General features: G+C 39.2%; 1 protein-coding gene across 6 annotated transcripts in view; it reads left to right on the top strand.

Moving 5' to 3' along the window:
• LOC116038902 (chloride channel protein 2-like) overlaps nt 1-23617 on the top strand; it is a 197285-nt gene that overhangs the window by 63563 nt on the left and 110105 nt on the right. For 4 of the 6 annotated variants that reach the window (XR_004897418.1, XM_036001480.1, XM_036001479.1 and 1 more), the window contains exon 3: nt 16488-16538. The exons of the other annotated variants lie outside the window; for them this stretch is intronic. Coding sequence is in view for 3 of the 4 variants with exons in the window: in XM_036001480.1 (XP_035857373.1) it covers nt 16488-16538 (51 nt within the window). In the remaining variant the exon portion in view is untranslated. The remainder of the gene's footprint in view (nt 1-16487; nt 16539-23617) is intronic. 6 annotated transcript variants of the gene reach the window in all.

Genomic DNA, 23617 nt, shown 5'->3' with positions numbered 1-23617 from the left:
ACAGTAACAAAAACAGTAATGGAAGATCAAGGTATATACTGCCCTCCAAAGCCATAATGCCGTAAACCAACCAATGACCAGAATCTGATTTATTGACATTTGTTTTAACGTATATTTCTTTTATGCCATAGATGTATAATATCAAAGAAATCAGCATGTTAAACTCGGGAGTTACAACAAAACAACGCTAAAAAAAAACAACCAAACTGTTGAAGCAAGACTGCCAACACCAGTTCAAGCCAGCCTTGGCTAATGCGAAATGTACTTACTTACTTACTTCCTTACTTACTTACTTCCTTACTTACTTACTTTTTCACCCTTTTTTTCCCTGATTTGAAATATGCTGTATACATTTTTAATATGTTTTATTGATTTTGAACAAGGTTAATACAAAAGGAGGAAAAAAAAAAAAAACCCTGATACTCCCACCCACCACCCTCTTACCCACAGGGTTACAAACGTACCTCCATTCCACAGACATCACTGTGCCAATTATTATAAACAATCAATAAGTAAGATAAACGAACACAATAACACAGAGAAAGGAGAACAAAAAAACAAAAAACAAAAAATAAGTGTTGCATCGTCTGTGGACAAAAGATTGAATTCGGTTTGTAGCCTCAACCGTTCCTTGTAGAGGTCTGGGGTTGGAGACTGAGCGTATTGTGAGTCTATATCTAAAATCTGACGAGAGATACTATCTAATTTTGAATGTTTTTCTTTTTTAATAGTGGAAGAGTAAGCTATTATGTGGCCTCGAAGGTACGCTTTAAGTGTCTCCCATAATGTAGCATAAGAAATATCTGGGGAAGTATTTGTCTCTAAACAAAATTGTATTTGGGCTGAGATGAGTTCTATGAACTTATCATCCGACAACAGAAGAGGGTTAAGTCTCCATGTTCTATTTAATGGGGGGCGGTTCGGAAGGTCTACCTCAAATAGAAAGGTTGTCGGATATAACAATGCTATCATAGCGGCAGAGTCTCACCTTAGGCAACAATCTATTATCCAGTAGGAAGTAATCAATCCGGGTGTAGGTGTGGTGTGCATGGGAGAAAAAGGAGTAAGCTCTAGTGTGAGGGAACTTAAATTTCCAAACATCTGAGAGCCCACACTGAATCATGAAGTCATGCACTGTCCCAGCTGCTCTAGTAAGATGCTGGGGGATGGATGAGGACCTATCCATGGTGACATCCAGTACTAGGTTGAAGTCACCTCCCACTACACTGTCTACACTACACCTCCTACACTGTCCAATTTGGGTATGGCCAAAAATAACTCATATCGCAGTTAGGGGCATACACATTCACCAAAATTACAAGGTTGGCGAAGAGTTCTCCAACAACAATAATATATCGCCCATTAGGGTCACCAATCACCTCCTGCGACTGAAAGGGGATTGCTTTGTTTATCAATATGGCCGTTCCTCTAGCTTTGGCATTAAATTTGGAATGATAGACCTGGCCAACCCACTTTCGCCTGAGGCTGGTGATGTTAGCAGTACAAAGGTGGGTTTCCTGTAGGAACGCCACGTCCACCTTAAGTTGTTGCAAATGAGATAGAACCCTTTGTCTTTTGACTGTATTGTTCACCCCTTTGACTGAATTTAGTAGGATTATCAATCACTCTTTTGGGCTGACCTGCCATGAAAGTCTAGAAAGAAGAAAGATATGGAGAGCACATTTGGTAGCCATGAGCCTGTGGTCCATTTGTATATAACACAGCAGGTAACAGGTGTGTTGAGTGAATGAGGAGAGAGAAAAAAAAAAAAAATTTAATAATTGGCAAGTTATCAGATACATATACGTTGTAAACCCTAAACCTTATCCCTTGTTTCTTTGCCATACACTTAGTGCCTAAGCTTACTCTGCACTTTGAACTCTGTCTTATGAGAAGGATAAAAAAGGGCTAGTGGTATAAGTATATACACATATACACACACGGTGCATACATATACACACGCATAGATGATAAGAAGTCTGAAAACATAATACTTGGCGAGCTGCGCCCCCACTTTATCTAGGTTGCATGTTATAGCCACCTATCTGCGTTTACACGTAAAACCTTATATATTCGTTAGACATAAACAAGGCTAGAGTAGTAATAATAACTATTACAACAACCTTAACAATAACAACAACCATTGTGAAATTATCTGTAAACATACGACAGTCAAGTTAACCAGACAGCCACACTCACCAGATAGTTATATATAACCCGGGAAACAAAACGTTAGTGCCTTCGGAGTGTTTTATTTCGATTGTGGCCTCATCCTGTAGACTGTCTGTTTTCCAAAAAAGTAGCGGCTTCAGTGGGAGAGTTGAATTCGTGTCTGGTCCCGTCTACGATCACCCGGAGCTTGGCAGGGAAAAGCAGGCTGAAGCGGTAGCCCGCGGCCCTCAGTTGTACTTTGACAGGAGTGAAGGCGGATCTCTTTTTGGCTACCTCAGCGCTATAGTCGGCATATATGTGGATCTCCGAGCCTCTGTACGACAATGGTGACTTTTCTCGTGCAAGCTGCATTATCCTCTGCTTCATCTGGAAGTGGTGTATACAGGCAATGAAGGGGCGAGGTGTGCCGCCCTGTCTCCTCTGGATAGCCACCCTGTGCGCTCTGTCCACTGTCAAGGCTCTGGGGAAGGCGTCAGTTCCGAAGATCTCTCCAAGGCAGGATTCAATAAAGGAGGTAGGATGAATCCCCTCAGCGCCCTCCGGTATGCCCGTAATACGGATGTTACACCTCTTAGATCTGTTCTCGAGGTCCTCGGATTTCAGCTTTAGTTGTTCGATTTCTTTGACAAGGTTGTTGACTGTAGATTCCAGCGTAGTTATTCTCTCCTCGAAGCCGTTCATCAACGTTTCAATGGCCTGAATGGTCTGGTCATGTCTGGCAATGGCTGCGTGGTTGGAGACAATTTGTGTTGTTAAATAAGTGATAATCTGCTCTTCCATGCCGGCGAGTAGTGCTTTGATGCCAGCCAGAGACACTGAAGAATCGCCGTCATTCTGAGCCGGGCTATCGTCAGCTAGCGGCTCAGAAGATAGGTCGCCATCTTGCCCGTCTTCACTACGGTCCTCGCTCCCACTTTCAAGTTTTTTACCTCTGTTTCTGACCATATCAAGCTGGATGTTGCGTGATCTTGGCTAGAAATCAATCTTAGAGACAAGCTCGCCAGGTTAAGTGGATGTAAAGTGTAGAAAAAGTCAGATAAATGATGAGTGGTGACAGAGCTCTCCCGGCTTGCTGCCTACACCATTGCCCAGCTAACCGGAAACATTTGATCATGGAGAAAAGAATCTAGCTAAACTAGTCAAGTAGCAGTAATTATCATCACAACTTTTGACCGTAGAGGGACACACGATTTGGTGTTCAGGTTATACTTTATAACGACATATTTATACGTAGGCTAACACATTATCAGTTCATTTATTATATTGATTTCAAGGTAAACATTGATAAAAAAAAACCCTGAACAATACCAACCAAAAGGCACCCACATACATGTACATTTTGACAAATTCCACATCCAAATGATGTAGAATACATAAGACAACAGGCATATAGGTGTTTTAAAAAGATCTTTCAACATAAAAAATGTGTTGGATACTCTAGCTCTGAAAACTCTGAAATTCTGACTGTATGCCAATTCTGTTCAAGACCCTTAGATGAAAGGACACCAGAAAAAAGCAACACAAGTATAGTGACAGTATTATCACAGTCAGAGTAAAGTATTTCAAAATTCTTATAATTTTTTAGTCTTACAATAAAAGATTTAAATCAAAGGCAGGACTCGTCTCAGTCAGATAGGTGAATTGTAGTTTTTCTGGTCAAAATTCAAAAGTCCAGACTTAGTCATTTTACATGTTTGTACTGTGCTGAGTGAACAAGTAAAAGAGTTTAATCACTATAACTTTATTTTCACTTATCTACTTCAAAGGTCTGTCTTGACATATCTGCAGTTTGAACAAAACACTGCAGTGCTGGAGCCCAATATAACGTCTTATAGAATTTATTCATTTATTTTTTAGCTTTTAACTGGTGACTTTTAAAGCTTGACTGGTTCTGACCCTGCAGCTATACTCCACATCTATTATTCGCTTATGAGGTAGAGCCAGCACCATTTATGAGATAGACATTCATAGTAGTAGTTGGTAATCCTGGAGGTTATTTCATAAGGCTTCCTTACCTGCAGTTTTCTACCTGCAGTTACTGTGTCAGCAGGTGCAGTTTGCAACCATGATATGCTCTTCAGTTTATTTCTGAATGAAAGAAATCAGAAATTGTCTTTAGGACATAATCCTTCAGTGATTGTGGTTACAATAATCTTAAGAGTACTTATGGTTGATCTGAGTTTTCAGTAGAAAAGAGTTGCTGTCAAGCAAGTATTTAACTGAAGTATATTCTAAGTTGTGTTGATTTAAAGGCAAAATGTGTCCATATGACAGATCGTACCACTTTTGCTACCAGTTTTCATTCATTTATACTTTAAATGGTTAACCTCCCCCACAATGCAATTGTTCCTTCAACTGGGAACCATTTAACACATTTAATTCCCCAAAAGGTACGTTGGTTAAATTGTATGTAACTGTATGTAAATGGAGTAAAGAGTAATCACACGAAGGTCAAAGTCCCCAGTGCTATCCAACATTACGTTAAGTCTACTGTAACTCTGATTTTAAGTGATGTCACTAATATGTCATATCTATAGTAAGCAGTTCTAAGGATACAAATACCACATGGGACTGAATGGTCCAGTCTCTGTTGTTCACTTAGTAATATAAAGTGCATTGCTTTTCATACAGGACTCCCTACTGTGACTGGCCATGTTGAAAGAGCATTTTATTTGTGTTGGCATCAACAATGTTGCTTCTTTCACCCAGCCAGAACAAAGTGGATTGAACAGACGAACAGAATAAGTGACCATTTGACATTGCCATTTAGAAAGCTCTGTGCTGCTTCTAAAAATATCTAAATTTAACAAGGATTGCCAAGTATTTTCAGTAGTAAATGTGTCCACTCTTCAGGGGGCACTTTGATCACAAAACGTCAGATGGGTGGACTGCTGGGACCTGCTGGGTCAGGCCACCTGTCTTCAGTGGTGGAAGAAATCAGATCTTTTACTTGAGTTATGTTATGAGCTGAAAAATGGGCCACTGTGAGTACCATATTATCATGTGTGACATTATTAGATTGGGTTTAAAGGAAACCATGTGAGAAGTTAGGAGGAATAACTCAGACATCTGAAACATGAGAAAGGGGCCACGACTCTGCTTTTTGTAAGAGACGAGCCAAAAATGTTGTTTATCACAAGTTCAATCTTTAACAATGTGTTGCATCTAATAAGCTTAACATATTTTACATAAAACTGCAAAGTAACTAGTAACTTAAGCTGTACAATAAATGTAATAGAGTAAAACAGACTATCTCCCTCTCAATTGTAGTACAGTAGAAAGCAGCATTAAATTTGTATACTAAAGTACCTACAAATTGTACTGAAATACAGTACTTGAATAAATGTACTTAGGTACTTTCTACCACTGCCTGTCTTTCGTACATCAAATGCTTTTTGTTATGTCCACTTTTCTGTCCCATTAGTGTCAATGAAAGTTGTATTACATAATTATCTCAGTTTTGAATTCGGTTTATATAATTTAATATATTAATGAATGAATTGCTTTAGTGAATGACTTCTGTATGTCAGGGTTTTCAACAATTGACATGGCTGCTCATACATACAGGGAGTAAAACATTCTGGCCTCATAAGAGAAACTAGAAACTTCGAGCAGCAGAGCCGGATGTATATTCACACCACCAATACCTCCATTTGGAGACCATAAACTGAAAAACAAGTGGCACAAGAATGAACATGCTGTGTTTTCACTGACTGTTGGCTGTTCAGTCACCCAGAGTAGTCCTTTGGGAAATCTTGTTTTTGTGTCATCTGGCCAACAGGGTGCAGTATTGAGCTTCACAGCGGCACATTCAGAAGCAGGTTGAAGGTAGAAGTGTGTAGTGTGTGTGTGTGTGTGTGTGTGTGTGTGTGTGTGTGTGTGTGTGTGTGTGTGTGTGTGTGTGTGTGTGTGTGTGTGTGTGTGTGTGTGTGTGTGTGTGTGTGTGTGTGTGTGTGTGTGTGTGTGTAATCTCTATCATGGGACATCTTCTCAGCCTCAGTCAGCCTGCTTGTTCACGGTGAATTCATTGGACACAAATATATCTGTATATTCTTCCATAATCCATCTACTATGTTTTTTTTTTCAATTTCACATTTAATTTAAATGTTGGGGTGAGGTTAACTCTAATATAATTTCCTTATTTAGCCACCAAAGTAATTTCATTCTGTTTGATCATCGCAGGTGAAACAATTGAATTTGCTGTGGATGTTATTGTGCTCAAAAGGTTGATGGCATTAAGATACTGTGTCTCATTTGACACCAACCATTTCAGATTGAATCCCTGCACCAGACAGGGTTAAAAGGAAAGGATTACACAAGCAGTGTGATACTTTACGTGTGTGTGTGTGCGCGTGTGTGTGTGTGTGCGTGCACACAGCGTAACAAATTCTGTTAAAGGAGCTCAGCCATGAGAACGGACATAAAAAATTAAGCTGACAAGAGAAACTTGCCCTGACACACACACACACACACACACACACACACACTGTGCAGGAGTAAGGTAACTCACAGTGATGCACCAATTCAAATCCCAGTCAAGCTTTATTTACCCACAGATGTGACTTAGTGATCTGATAGTGGTTGCCAAAGCAAATCTACATCATTCCCATTGCCTCTTTTTTCCCTCTCCTTTTTTTCTGTTTATTCTCTGTCTGTTTTTGCTGTATGCTTCTCGATTAAATTAAATGATTTTTTGCCTTTAATTTGTTGAAAAAGTAAACTAAAAGTACTAAAAGTAAAAGATCATGTTCTTGTCGTTTAACAAAAGAGAAACGAGAAGCATTCAGATAATGAAATATCTATTTTTTAATCTCTCAATCTTTCCCCTCTAGCTTTTGTGTTTGGGTGTGTGTGTGTGTGTGTGTGTAGAAAAAGTCAGGCTTCAGGCTGCTGTCATTCACTCTCTCTGCTGATGTCAAAGTCTCCCACATGGGCTCTCAGCATCCCAGAAGAGACACACACACACACACACACACACACACACACAGACAGACAGACAGACAGACAGACCCACCGTGTTAACAGCTGTGTCCACTATGTGATGAAATATACACAGCTGTCTTTTTCTTTTCCCTCTCTGTCTCTGTCTGTCTCCCCAGTCCACCTGCACCGCTATGTCATTTAATTGGTTCCAAGCCACACACACACACGCACGCACACACGCACACATACACACACAGCATTTTGCTTCAGCAGGTGTGATGTCAGCAGGAGCTCAGCATGGCGCCACATGTTGCTATGGTGACCGACAGGCGCCTAGCGACCAACAGTTGCTCACATGCTCTTGTCTTCTTTCCTCCCTTTTCTTTCTTTTTCTTTGTTTCCCTTTTCTTTTTTTTCCTTATCTCCTCTCCTTTATTTTCATCTCCTCATCTTCCCCCTTTCTTCCTCTCCCTCACTTTTTTTCTCCCATCTTCCTCCTATCTATATTCCTCCACTCACCCATCATTGGTCATATGAAAGCAGGATTGAAATGACAGGGCAGAGAAGCACCAGGCTGGTGGCAGGTCGAGGTGGGGAACAGACACATTTTTTATGGGACACACACACGTGCTCACATGTACACTTTGATACTCGTTAACCAATGACACTTCCCATGTTGCCACTTTGGTGACCTGCACGGGCTGCAGCTTCATGTGTTTTGTGCACACATGTGTGCTTGTGTGTTGGAGCACGTGAGCTTGTAAGTGCACCTGCGTGCGTGTGTGCGTGCGTGCGTGCGTGCGTGCGTGCGTGTTTAATCCCTTGTGACATGTTGTCACAGCTGTTTAGCAAGGATTAGAAAAATATATTCAGAATTCAAATTTTGATTTACCTTTTAGTAGACTGTAAAACCAACAACACTACCAAATAAATATCCAAATACTCATCACCTCTAGTAAACAAGAATAATATATAAACCAACCAGGAATTTAAAAACCAACACAAATTAAGGGAGATTTAAGTGATTAAGAGGAGAATAAAAACGTGGAAGGGAAACCATGTTTTTTCTACTTTCTCAGGCTGTCCTAATGCTGTCAGGTGTATGTTTCAAGTGAAGGCTGACAGTTAAAAGATTCACTCCCGTCCTTGCTGTCTGCCTCTTCATCAATAGTCATACTTGTCACACATACCCACAGTACTGCTCTGCTGGCTGTACAATTCTCTGTAAACTGAAATAAACACAAATCAAACCATGGTGGGTGCCTGACATAAGGAGCTAGTAGATGCTGTCAATTATATAGTTGAGTCACTCTACAGGAATTTAGCAATAATTCCAACGTATTCACATTCATTGCATTGTATATACTTCAGCCCTGCTAAGGCAAAAGACAAACTACCATCCAAATTATTAAAGCTCCACATATTTAAATAAGTGGTTCAAATAACATTGTGTGTTGTCTCTATAAGCAACATCTTTCACAGAGAATTGTTACCCATCCCTACAGTTGCCCTTTTCCAGTGATAGCAGGCAAAGTTAGCCATAAGCTGGTGAAGAAAGTTGTACTATTTATCTGGCAGCTAAAGACCCAGATATCTTCCTCAGGAGCTGATGGAGACCAAAACAGAGCTAAAAAGAGTGAATATTGGGCTTTAATACTTCATGTAGCCAGAAAAGCAATTCTAAATTAATGCTAATGCTCTGTACCCATTGAGTTTGAAAGTAAGCTATGCTGCTATGTATTGTATGTCACCGCCTCTGTTTTGTGTACTGCCTTTTGCACTCACAAAAAAAAAGAAATAAGAAAAGTTGGCCTGCACATTTTAAATACACACAAAGAAAAAGATGAATATGACTAAAATGCCATGGATATCAATGGTAGCATACATGGTCTTGCAATGAATTCAATAGAATGTACCTGCATAAACAAGAAAGGAAATGTTTAGGGCTGCAACCAATGATTATTTACAGTGGCAATCAACCCTCATGGCTGGGGACCTTTGTTGCATCTCTCTCTCCCTAGTTTCTTTTCACTGGCACTGTCTAATGAGGCACAAAATGCCGAAATAGATACTTAAGGTGTAATGGTATCCACTTTTTGGGTCCATTAATGAACACCATTAATTAACTTCAACATGGCAACAGTAACTGTAGTTCCGAAAACTTAAAACATGATTTAATCGACTAAATAATCATGCTTTAAGTTATACACCCACTGACACTATAATAAAATTTCATTCCATACATCTGTGAGCTCATGGTTCTTTTATGTTTTCTACCCGTGGCTTGAAACATTTCAAGTTTCTAAATAACCGCTGTGAACAAGGTAATGTACTGGAAACTGCATGATTGGATTATGGTTTATGACACACTTCAGCATGGACTACATGTTCCAAATCATAGATTGAAAAAAACACACTGTTCCACCATTTACATACACACATGCTTTTTTAATATATACGTGAGCCACGTGAGTGTGTGTCCTGCCGGTGTGTGTGTGTGTGTGTTGGACACCACACTGACGCACTGTGGGGGTGTTCAGACGTCATTCACATTCAGCTGCCAGCCAAGTCCAGGAAGTAACACAACTTACTTAGACATACACACTGTGTGCGTGTGCGTGTGCGTGTGTGTGTGTGTGTGTGTGTGTGAAAGAGAACGAGGGGAACTTTCACTTTAATATATCAAGTAACCAAGGAGACTTGGGCCACTGATCAATATTTGATTCAGTGCCACTCGAGCAGTGTGTGTGTGTGTCTGTGTGTGTGTGTGTGTGTGTGTGTGTGTGACTTCAGTTGTCTTCTGCTTTTACTACAGAGGTTGTGGCGTTGGTCCAATGTGTGTGTCAGCAGAGAGAATGGTCACTAGCCAAATGTTCACTTACATTGATATTGTCATCTCTGGGACAGTAGGATGAGCCGAGATGGCAGCCATAACATCAATGGCTGGAAGTATTCACATGGTGACATAATATTTAATATTCATACACCTGTCCCAAGGTGTCTAAATTAGGGTTCCTGTGGTTATTCCAACATACAGCCAGAGCGTGAATGCTGCCAAACAGAGATTTAATTCCATCAGTGGGGATGCGAGCCGGTGCACTGTGTGCAGTGTTGTATAAAGTACTAGAAAGCAATACCTGAGTAAAAGTACAAGTATCGTACTAGAAAGTACGAGACTTTGGTAGAAGTGAAAGTTACCTTTTAGAATATTACTTAAGTAAAAGTCTTAAAGTATCTGATATATACTGTACTTAAGTATCAAAAGTAATTTTCTGATATTTAATGTACTTAAGTATTTGAAGTAAAAGTAAAAAGTTTAAAAAGCAAGCGGTTAGAACTTTTATTGTGAACTTTATTGTGGCTTTCTTATAGTAAAGCATAAAGCATATTCAGGGTTCCCATGTCTTCTTATCATCCGGTAGGAAGAATCTTTCATTCCAATGTACAGAAACATTTCAAGCAAATACGGCCATGGGTGTTTGACGTTATCTTCACCACTACCCTGTTCACCGAGTTCACCACTATCGTCGGGGTGGTCGTCTGCGATAACGGGAGGTCCTCCAGTAGGTGTTCGTGCTTCCATGGCGGTTTCAGTTGTGCGTCCTCCTCCTCCTTTAGCAACAAACAAGCGCTGCAATAGAGCGTGCGGCGTGCGGAGCGTGCGTAATGCAATCTAGGAGCAGTGATTCGCCAAACCTCCCTTATTGCAGTCGCACACATTTCTTCTAATTTTATTTTTTTAGTAACGAGTAACGAAGATGCTTAGTGGAAATATAATCGAGTAAAAGTATACATTTTATCTAGGAAATGTAGTGGAATAAAAGTGAAAGTTTAAATAGCGAAGTAAAGTACAGATACGTGAAATTTCTACTTAAGTACAGTAACGAAGTATTTGTACTCCGTTACATTACAACACTGACTGTGTGGGATGGGCTTTGGACAGATGAAGGATAATGTTGTCTTCAGTGTCATTTTTCGTCAACACGGACACTGATTGACTTTTTAAGATGATATATTTAGCGATGTTTTTTTCTTAAATTTACTCAATTATATGCCCTGAAAACCCTTTTTCTTCAATCAGCCATTCTGCTTCTTACTATGAGCAATGGGGTTCTACACTGGAAAGCCCTCTTTTTATTGTAGTTTGAAGAAAACATACATGAAGAAAACATACATGATGGAAGCTATGGTTTTTAAAACATTTCAAGATAAGTCATGGTTGTTCGTGTTGCTTTCATGATAATGAAAACAATGTGAATCTTGAAGGTTAGTATCATTCAGTTTCTCCTGTACAATTATAATTTAAAAAGCAGCCTTGCTTGTTCCCACTCTAATAGCTCTGGTACATAGTGCTGTTGAACTTTTCTCAAATTCAGTTAACGCGTAACTCTCGCCAAAATGCAACCTAGGGTGTTTTTGTGAATGTACCCGAGTCAAACTTTCGTTTAAAATCATAATGAGGACAGAAGCGCCACTTTTAAGATTTACGGTATTTTAGTTTTTCAGTCAAAAGGCCTTTTGAATGGGAGTGCTGGGGGCACTACTATGATAGCATCAAAATCACTATTTTTAAAACACTAAGAAGGCTCGACACAACATGAAACTTTGCTCGAAGTATCACCAGGGGCTCTACACATGAATCGAGCATTGAGAACATTGTTTGTGTACACAGAGTTTACTAAAAAGAAATGTTTTAACAACTAACTGTAGCTGTTGGTTTTTCCGGTCGCTGCCATCTCGCCAGTCAAAAAGAGTTTGTGTACACAAACAATTTAACAACATGTCAATCTGATCGGGGGGGGGGTTTGCTAATGTTGTCAGCACTGGCAATCAAATCTGATCAAACCACGCCCACGCAGTCCTAATGATCAACTGAGTTTTTAAGTGTTTAACTCCAAATAATAGTTAAGTAATTTTTTTCCTGAACTGACACTTTGATTATTTAGTAATGAATGTTTAAATATATGTAAAACTAAATTTATAGGTTTGAAACCCAAGTATTTAGGGGCTTTAAAGTCACCACACACAGAATATTAAGTGCACCTTTACCACCGAAACTGTAAAGTATCCATCAGTTGTCCAATCCTTCTTGAACATTAGTTGTCATTGAATGTCTGGTTAAATACTCTTATTCACTATTTTAAACAATAATTTTGCCAGTGACAATGTTCTGTAAATTAATTATGCTAAATATCTAGCTAAATGGCTATGAGTATCTCTTAGTATGCACAGAGTTTGACTGAAGGAAACCTATTCTGGGAACATTATTCAGTTTCCTTCTCTACACATACCTTCTTCGTCTTCTCTCGACAGTAAGGAAAGTGGCGAGACGACTTCTCCAGCAGTGACACTGTCACTGAGGGACACACAAGCTTTCCAAAATCATCAAGTTTCTAACCTGATGGGAGCAGTAATGCTGTACCCAGGTTGAGTTTCTCCCCACTGGATGATTTTCAAAAATGCGAGACAGTAAAGGTTGAAGAATGGGGGAGAGCAGGGGGAATTCAGGGTTTGGCAAAGTTGCTGAGAGAAGGAAGAGGGTGGTGTGTGAGTTGTTCTTCCAGCAATATAACAAACTGGTCAAGACAGGGGATGGAAATGAAATGAAACTCCTCATACTAATAGTGGTATTGCAAATCTGATAACATATGCATTTTTAAGTAGAAAAGAGATTGATTGGCTCATTTGAAATAGATTGTTATTTCTAATGGCGGTTTTGCTATGGTTGTACACCCACTGTTTTACTGAACACAGATCCAGCGGTTAGATACAGAGAAATCAGATTTATTTCTTAATTAACTGCTTGATTAACAGTTTGAGGTGAATTTGTCCACAGAGGTACTACAGTTTTATAAATCAATAAGCTGTGTGTGTTGACAGTCTTTACTGCAGCTGTAACCATGCAGGCCAAAGTTTTATTAATTCCGTCATTCATTTTTATGTGTTTGGAATGTGCTATCAACGTGTGGCTTTAATAGCCAGCTCCTCTCACTGTAAAATCGATGGTTATTAAACCCCAAATGCCGCAAAGAAGTCAGCATCCAACTTTCTGGGTTAATTTGCTGCTTTTTTATTTCTGTTTCGATCTTACTTGATCTTTTCTGCTCCCTGGTTTCATGTTCCTCCTTCCCTTTCCTCCTCCAACACTTCCACTTCCTTCCTCTTATATTCTAATATGTCCATGGATGGGTTACTATCCTTTTCTTTTGTTTTTGTGTTCTCTGATCCTGTGTCTCTTCTATTCCCTGTCCTCCATCTTATTTTTATTTCTATCTTTTTATTTACTTTCTTCTCCTTTTCCTCTATTCCTTATCTCCTTCTCACTTTCCTCTACATTTGTCCTACTCCCCCCCCCCAATCTACTCCTATTCTTCTTTCCTTTTTCTTTTTCCTTCTTCCCCCTCCACTGTGATGACCACTCTTCTCTTGCTTTCCCTCTCCAATCTTTCTTGCCAAACAGCTCTCTTCACTTCATTCTCTGTCTGCAATCCATCACCTCCTACTTCTCCACCCTGTCTTCTCCATCCATCTCAGCCCCATGTTCTGAGTTATTACTCTCTAATCATCAGTGAGCCCAGAGCCAATCCACAACACTCACACACACATATTTGTCCATACTTTGCCGGTTTGTATCCCAACCTGGATGAGATCAGAAAACTTTTTTTTATCTTTTCAGCATCTTCATAAGAACTGGATTTCAATGGGAGAAACAAATGGAACCAACTTTAAAAAAAAAAAAAAAACTCATTCCCATGAATTTTGATTATATCAATGTTTTTGATATGCAGATATATGAGTTTGTCCTTAGTGGATTTAAAACATTGAATATCATTCAGTTGTGTTTGTCACCTGATATGATGTATGTGATACTGTTTGACTGATGGCATTTAATGTACTGATCAGTACTTAAATGGCATATTTGAATTTTGATTAGACTCCATACTAGTATGACTCTTTTTATTGCCACAATGTTTCTGAGAAGTTTTGTGATTATATAAAAAAATGTTTAATATATCTATTTAACCCTGAAGAAAGTGCTGAATACCTAAAATACTTTAGCACAACATTTGATAATTGACCAGAATTTGCTAAACTGTACCTCCTGCAGTTACTTTTGCTACACCTCAAGTGTGCAGCAGTCCAGGGTCTTTAAATTCACAACGAGGTAAACAAACCAGTTTTCTCATTTCTACTGCAAATCCAGCTGTAGCTAGCTAAATAAGCTAACGTTAACTCCATGAGTTGGTTGAACGCTCGGTCTCAGTTTGTTGTAAATGTTTCCAAACTGTTTAAAAAGAGATCTCAGGAAAAGTGTTTTAATATATATTATATATATATATATATATATATATATATATATATATTTTATAGTTTTAAATATACACTTAATGGCTACATACATAAGATCACGCTAAAAGACTGAGGCCACATGTCCCAGGCAAAAAGTCATCATCCTCAACAGCTTATAATCCATTTAGAATACACGGAACAGCATTGTTCGTGTATTGCACGAACAATGCTTAGGTTTCAAAACCACTAACATTTTCTGTCATACCGTTCCTAAGGTATAAGTTGTTTTTTATGAGTGGTCAAGGACAGAAAGTGCAGTTTAGTAATCCGTTAAACCTTGGTATTTTTACTGAAGGTTTTCATACCGTCAGAATCGTATACCGGCCCATGCCTAATTGCAATGAGCTAGTTCATCTTTGTTTTATAGAAAACGATTATGAATAAAAATGTATTAAATTGTTATTTGTTGAACAAAACCCAAAATGGTAGAGAGAGGCGAAGTCCCTCCTCTTCCAGTGGTCCATGGACCTTAATTCAGAAAAAATATGTACGGTAGTGAATGAGGAGAAACAAATTATTTTTTTTATCCCGTTTGAATTGAGCCATGGATTACACATATGATGTTTGTCAGTTTAAAAGATAATTTTCCAATCAAGAAAGTCTCAGTTTGATGTAAAACTGTTGAAGTATAAGACTGTGAAAATACACAATTAGAAAGACTACACACTTCTAAGTCGCACTGGGTGACGTCTCGCTGAAGCTACGGTGTTTGTTTTGTTTTGTACCGGCATGTAACGTTACTCACACGAGCAACAGATCTTGCTCGTTCTTTAGCTTCTCTGCTGATAAAAAGACGCTGGATAAAACACATCACGTAAGACAACGTTAGGCCTACATGTGTTGTGGAACAGAGCTAAGCTAGCTAGTTTCTGACCAAGCCGAGCATCAAGCAAGGTGACGAATTTTGTGAGAGACAAGACATGTAGTTCACTTAGCCGTTTCACACAAAACTAAGTGGTACTACGACAAACCTACGACCAACTGTGACTTTCTTCACTTGCAAAATTATCTTTTAAGCTGACGAACATCATATGTGTCATTCATGGCTTTAATCAAACGGGATAAAAAAATAATTAGTCTCTCCCCGTTCTCTACCGTACATATTTTTTCTAAATTCCAAATTAATATCCCATGAGGTGCACCGGAAAGGGAGGGACTTCGCCTCTCTTTATGTCTGTACTTTCAAACAGTATGTTTTACTTTTACAAGAGAAAAAAGATTGAGGATGAGGAATAACTGATGAGTTTGCCAAATAATGTAACACTATCTAACGTGAGTTTGGCTGCAGTTGCTTGAGCATAAACAAATAAAGAGCAGGACACAGGTGCTAACGTTAGCCCAAACTTTAATATGTTAGCATCTTAGTTCTCAGAGGCTGGATGTTCCAGTCCTAAACATGTATTTTTCTCACATTACAGGCCCTTTGCCTTTGGAGATAATGCTAGGTAGTTACTACTGTAGTTATAGTTGCTAAGCTATGATTGGACAATTGTTCTTGGGCGTGGTTCAGCAAACTTCAATTTAAAAAAATGTACCCAATATTGGTATATGTTCCTCTATGTGAAAATGCCATAATGTCAACCACACGAGTGCCTAATCATTCATTACCCAAACACATTATCAAAATGCCTGCATTTTATTTCTTCTTCTTCCTCTATATTTCCTTGTTATCCATCTTATTTTCTCCGTCCTTATCTCCCACTCTCCGCTCTCCTCCTCTTCGTCTCATCACTTCCAACACTTTTCCTTCCCTGTGGGGGGGTTTGCATTTTCCATCACTCCTTCGTCCGTCTTCCCCACTCTCCTCCACTGCTCAGTCATTTGTCGTGCTGCTGAGTTTGCACACGGCTGACATCAATCACAAACTAATAATGTTATGTAGAAAAATGGATAAAGAGAGATTTTTCTTTTTTCACATTAAAGGAAAGGAAATTTGTTTAAAACAAAGGATTGTGTGGGGGAAAAACTGTATCTATAAAAACACACACACAAGGGGACACTGCTTGTGTTTAACTATGTTATGTGGTCTATTTGTCCTCCAGGGTCAGGGTACCCGTATGTTCTGGAAGCTCCACCCCAGGACTTTATCTCTGGTAAACAAGCAAGTGAAATAACGTTCATATCATTCCCAGTCTGCCCTTTCAACTACCAACTACCCCTCAATCCTCACACTCAACTGTGCTACAGCTAATACTGCTGCATTACTATCCCATCATTAATCTTTGATAAGTGGTCAGTAAGTGTTGCTCCAACTTTGTCAAGCGCTTGAGAAAAGTCTCCCTTGCTTTGCAACGTATTAACGCTGCCATCAGTTAAAACATTACACGGTTGGACTCTGCACACACCAACCATGAATGTGTGTGAAGGCAAAAATGTAATAGAAATATAAGCACAAGCCAAAGTGTGAAGGTCCTGCAGTTTGCAAAGTGGCACCTGCAAACACACTCACCTTGTGCCTTCATAGTAATCAACAGTCAACATGAAAAATATCTCTGTGTGCATATTATTCCCATTCCGCTGTGTGTCTCTGTGCCAAAAAAAGACTAACTCTCACTGCCTGGCCTTGTTACAGCTAGCCGCGAGCCCTAATGGAAAGAAATAAAGAGCTCTGAACATCTTAGGCGTGTGTGTGTGTGTGTGTGTGTGTGTGTGTGTGTGAGAGATACCGTAGGAGATGAATGGTTCTGATTAGGCAGTGCAAGCTGCGGACAAGCATGATGATCAATGTCTCCCTTCTTTTCTGCTGCTTAAGAACAGTTGGATGTACCATGGCCACACACACATGCTCACATGCATGTATACAGGTTTTGCATCAACTGCGTGGAGGGTGTGTGTCTGCAACTTTTAATACTTTTTTGTTCCTCCCAGGATTGATGGTGTGTTTGCTTAATTTCCCATTTCCATATGTATGAAAGCATACATACACTGCTAGTAACTTTATACTATATGTACAATACATATGTGTATATACTGTGTGCATGTGTGGGTTGGTGTCAGTTTATATAATAACAAATGCATGTGTGATGGAAATGCTCAGAAATTGGTTACGCCAGGGTATAAAAGTGTAAATCAGCACGCTTGTGCGTCTGCAGAGGACTGCAGAACGGAAGTGCTGACTCTGCAACAGTAGATATGGGGGGTGGGGTAGAGGTGGGGCTGGATGGGCAAAAATAAAGAGAGAGAAAGAGAAATGGATGGATGCAGAGCGAAAACGGAAGGATGATTTAAAGGAGAAGCAGTACCTTAACGTAGGAGGGGGGCAGAGTGAGGAGAAACCAAAAGAGAGAGGAGGGAGGAAAATAAATAAAAGAAAGAGACAGACAGGGGAGTTGATGGTTGAGGTCTGATGATTGGATGGATAAAATCAATTAAGATAGAATGAGAGAGGCAGATGAGAGAGAAGAGAGAAGCAGTGCAGAGAGTTAGCAGCAGGTCCATTGGCTTTTGGTTCACCAGGCTTTCATCCAGGAAATGAAATGACTTACCTCTCCCCTGTGTGATTGGGCTTAACACAAACAAACACGAAGAGAGAGAGAAACGTTTCCCCAATGCACACTTACGTTGATGGACTGTTATTGTCATCATCAGTGCCCCCATAGGAGTGAAACAGTTCACAAAATAGTTCAGGTCATGTCATAGTTTTGGGGTGAAAGTTATTGGTTCAGTTTGGTAACTTTTTGGTATGGGGGGGCATTGGCAATTCATTTTGCTTTTCAATTATTTATTTGGCAAAAAAATTAACTGTTTCCTTAATAAAATTCTGGTTAAGAACATACAGTAAGGAACATAAACACTTCTTCATTGTCAAATCTTTATTAAAAAGAATAGGATTTCTAATTAGTGCAAACAAAGAATGCATCTTTGTTATTTTTATTTTAAAAATCCAACGTCAGGCCATCAACATACCACCTACTTTAATCATATGCTGAAATCCTGCGTCCTCCACGACTGCATCTTTCGCTATAAACCCGCCCAATGCTTTAGCTATGGACTGGATTGCCCTGTCTGAATCTGCATGGAGAGGCTGTTTAAATTCTGCGGGGAGAAGGAGTTGTTCTTTCCTACCCGACTCTCTCCTCATTTGCACATTCAACAGACAAATTGGCGTGATGTCTTCGTAAATGCATCTTCAAATTGGAAGTATTGCCGCTAGCATAAGCCACTTGTGTTGCACAGTGCTTGCACACAGTCGCCACTTTATCCACCACTTTTTTCCGTCATTGTCAGGTAAAAACTAAAACCGTAATCCTCCAGTACAGCAGACCAGGACTGACTAACAGCTGCACTCGACACCCCATCCATGCCAACTGCGGTTTCACTACGGCGCAAGGCTTTTTTCCCCTAAATAACTGTATTTGAAGTTTTTTTTCTGCACAAGCCTTTTGACTATAATCTGTGAAGACATACGCGCCCCGAACCGTGACTAGCAGAGTGAACCGTTCCATCCCTAGTGCACCATCTGCCTTTCTTGACTCTGTGTGTCCATAGTGTGTGTTGCCACTGGAGAAATCATGCCCCTGCTTTCTCAATCACATCATCCCATCCTTAGTGTTGATGCACAGCTAATTTCCTTTATCATTGTCATCATCACCAGTGTTTGACAGAAGCAAACAGAAGCTTCTAATCATTGGTTCAAATATTTGGTCCCACTCTGAGCTATTTTCAATGCCAAGTAAACACACGTTTTAGCTCATAGAAGTTTGTTTTAAATATGAACTATCCAAAAACCCTCTCACACAATAGAACAAGGGCTGTCAAACGATTCATTTTTTCTTAATCGCGATTAATCGCTGAATTTCTATAGTTAAGATTAATCGCATGTTTTATCACATTATAAAAATTCTATTATTTTGCATTTCAGTTTGTTTTTAAGTGTTTTTAAGTACATATTAACAATGGAAAGCAATTATTACCAGTGTATCTTGATTGGGAATCAAATTAATGCAAAGAAAATTACTTTATGAACTTGACTTTAAGCTTTGTATTTGTTTATTAATTAATTATTTATTTACTATAAACAAAAGAAAAATGTTGCCCTCTCTGTCTTTGTTGACATTGAAGTTCTGCTGCATTTGCTGGACTGTGTTTAAAGTGTCCAACCAGTTTATGGCATTTTGCCAACACATTTTCAAACCCACTTTCACGAACTGACATTGCAATGGACCTTTGAAGACTATGTGCAACGCAGGGCATGTGTTCGTACGGCAAAAGTCTTGCTGCTGCGACCATACTCCGTGCACTGTCTGTGCCAATAGTTGTAACTTTATTTGCAATGCCCCATGTCTCTGCAACTTTGCTGAAGTGCTCGGCACATGTTTCAGCATAGTGTCGTTCTTCTGTATGTCGAACCGTTAAGGCAAACGAGAGCAAAGTCCAACCATAGTCAATATAGTGTGCAGTAACTCCTAAATAATTTTGATTACTCACTGACATCCAGTGATCACCGGTTAATGAGACAGCGTTTGCACTTTGCAGCAGTTCCAGTTTGGCTGCTTTCTCCGTACGAACACATGCCCTGCGTTGGACATAGTCTTCAAAGGTCCATTGCAATGTCAGTTCGTGAAAGTGGGTTTGAAAATGTGTTGGCAAAATGCCGTAAACTGGTTGGACACTTTAAACACAGTCCAGCAAATGCAGCAGAACTTCAGTGTCAACAAAGACAGAGAGGGCAACATTTTTCTTTTGTTTACAGTAAATAAATAAATAAATAATAAACAAATACAAATCTTAAAGTCAAGTTCATAAAGTAACTTTCTTTGCATTCATTTGATTCTCAATCAAGATGCACTGGTAATAATTGCTTTCCATTGTTAATATGTACTTAAAAACAGTTCTGAAATGCAAAATAATAGAATTTTAATAATGTGATAAAACATGCGATTAATTGTGATTAACTAAAGAAATTCAGCAATTAATCGCGATTAAGAAACAATTAATTGTTTGACAGCCCTAATTATTTTTTATTTATTTAACCTTCAAATTGGCCTGGGTAAAATTATATGGCTGATATTAACGTATATATTGTAATGGCATAAATGTTGGCAGTACAGAGAAGCTATAGATCTTTGACTTCATTTAGAAACAGTATCACACATAGATTGCCGATCAGAAAGCAGTGACTGAATATTCAGCCTTGTGACATTGGTCCCCATTCATCAAAACAACAATTTGATGGGATCTTGATGGGAAAAATGTTCATATTTTGTCTTTATGTAAAAAAGTAATAGTGACCGATATACTGTATATCGCTACTGGATTTGTAAACCCCCCAACTTTTGATATATGCTTTAAAAATTCAATATTGGTAGGGCTTTAAACTATTATAAACAATATTAAAGTAAACACTTTACGAGGCTATAATTTGCTACGCTTATGTACTTGGGCTGAACTTGAGCTGTTGAAATTAACCAAAGTGTGTTTGGCACCTGATTGGATCTGGGTTTGCGAAAATAGAGGGCACAGTGTCCCCTTGTGGGCACAGAGCAGCAACTAACCATCAACTTATGGAGGTAAAGAGATAAAAACAAACGCTCTGTGCAGAGAACGTACCTACAGCTGCTGATTCTGAGGACAGGTGGGATAGAAATCAGAAACATGAATCATTTTTAACACATTGAATAAAACACTACACAGTAAGTGGAAGGCTAATCAGTTTCAGATTTGTCAGCTGTTTATTGTTAACATTAATATGCGCATGCGTTGCTGCCGCCCGCATGTACATATCCAACGTGAAAAGTGGAAATTGCGTGAGTCTCACAGTCAGTGTGTGTGCCCAAACACATTGTGCATTAACAATAACCATGTACATGTATGTATTTATTTATCATATGTATTGCTCAGTGGATCAGATGATTGATTGCAGAGGCAAAGACATTACTAGCGCCTATTCATATTGAAAGAGCAACAACCAAACTCGAACACTCGACCGACCGTGTTCATAGGACTGTCCTCTCCTTGCTGAAGTCCAGCCAAAAATTATAAGTAACATAAGACTCAGACTTGAGCTTCAGATGTTCAGCAGATTAACGTCCCCCCTCGCCAAGAGTTCTGACCCAAAACTAAAACCTTATTTGGTTCTTGGAAGAATCTTGCAACATTTATAACAAGTCCACTTGATGATATCTGATGACTTTTCCCTGCTCTTAAATGCAGAAAAATATCCCAGTTGAGCGTGTGGATTTTAGTGTTACTCCTTTAAGAAAATGTAAGCATATATCACATGCTTTTCGGAAGGGAATAAATAGGGGTGCGGAGGCTACTTTTGCATAATAACTCTGGGGATTGTGCTGGCCTGTTTGTGTTTGTGTAGATGTGTGTGTGAGTATACACCATTACACCTCATTAGGCAGACATTGTACTGCAGCCATAAGACTGGTGTCACAACCGTCGTTACTCGACGAGCAAACAAAGTGATTGAGTGTGAGACGAGGCGATTTGCCTGCTCGCCCGGGACTGCCGCCACTGCCGTTACAGCACATTTACATAAACATAACCTTCTTTTACATCTCATTAGCATAGACAACACATTAACATGAAGGAGGAATGGAGGGAAGAGCAAGAAGGAGATGCTCGGTTATAGTGTGCTGAGGGAATGGAGATGGCCATATTAAGTAAAAGAGGAAACATTTACAGATGCATTGTTGGTTTTATAACTCAAGCAACGTTTCTTTTCTGTCTTTAGGGGCCAATTTGTCTTGTTAGTTTTTACCCTTTTCTTCTTCGACGTAACTCCATTTTCTCCTGTGCTGCCTTTTCTTCCTTCATTTCCCTTTTGTCTGCAGCTGCACAAACAACTTATTTCGAAAATCAGTTAATTTTAATGGAATCACAGTGATCAGCACGAGGTAAATCCACGCTGAGCTTTCGTGTGTATATCGATTTCGGTCAACCTTAACAAGCTCACTTGTTTCATTGATTATTGCAAACCATCTTGATGATGCTGAACTTTGAGGAAATTGAGGCAGAGAGTTCAAAACAGACAAAACTATCCTAAAAGCCGTATCAGATAATCCATTTCTCAGTAGCGGGCTCTGTATTTTACACCTGGGCCTTCAGTACTATCATACAGCAATTAAACCACCTTTGAATAACCTCACCATGACACTAGGGCATTATCATGTGGAATAAAGTGATTTAACACAAGGCTCAACACCTAGAGAGTTTCAATACACTATTGCAGAGACAAGAAGACATGGTGACTGGAGCCATCACTTCCATGCAGTATGACATGATGCTGCATCCCATATAGTCCAAATTAATGTAATTACCAAAGAAACAAAAACAAACCCACAACAGTCGGTCACATTTACTCATACGATGACCACAAAGCAATGAACAACACAAATAACACAGTCAGAAATCAACAGGCTTCCCCACAAGTTCCAGCCAAGCTGCTGGGGCTCAACATCACACATGACACCACACACACAAGGGCACAGCGGCCACTGACACTGCACAAATCTTTAACACCGGCAATAACAATCTAAAGTAAGCAGTAATAGCTATTAAAATCATTTTACTAAAATGCAGAAAAATCCATTCAACTTAACAAAAGCTGCTCATCATTTCAAGAAAAAGTACATCCACCTTTCTTTCATTAACTTTACATCTAAAACTCTAAACAAACTTTAACTAACCTTACTGCTACGGTTATGTGATGCTAGCTAGTTTTGCTTTTCGGCCACCGTATACTAACTGGTCCGATAGTGGCAAGGTACTTGGGCCAGCTAGAAGGCTCTGTCCTGTAAAAGAATACGCCCAACAGGGCAAACTCGAAATTTGATTGGCTAAAGAATATGACAATTGACGACATCGTCCCTATTTGCTTAAACAGTAGAGGGATTCACTTGAAATTCTGAAGGCTTCAGAGTAGATTTTTCACCCAGAGACAGCGCAGGGGGAAATCTGATTGGATAAACAGAGGGAGAGAGTGGCAATGAAATTACGGTAATAGACTCGTGGGAACGGACTTTGTAAAATACATATGAAATTAATAAATAAATAAATAGGCTATATATTTTAGAAATGAATAGATGTATATATAATTATAAAAATATAATTGTCTGATTCTGACAGCACCACCACTTCTGTATAAGTACTATAAACTGCATATACATTTTGTTGTAGTTAATTCAAGTAACATGGGTCAGTTGTTCATCTTCGATGGAGGCTA

Source organism: Sander lucioperca, chromosome 5 (assembly GCF_008315115.2).
Source record: "Sander lucioperca isolate FBNREF2018 chromosome 5, SLUC_FBN_1.2, whole genome shotgun sequence".
NCBI lineage: Eukaryota > Metazoa > Chordata > Actinopteri > Perciformes > Percidae > Sander > Sander lucioperca.
Note: the sequence above shows the minus strand (reverse complement) of the source record. Positions and strands in the feature narration are given on the sequence as shown.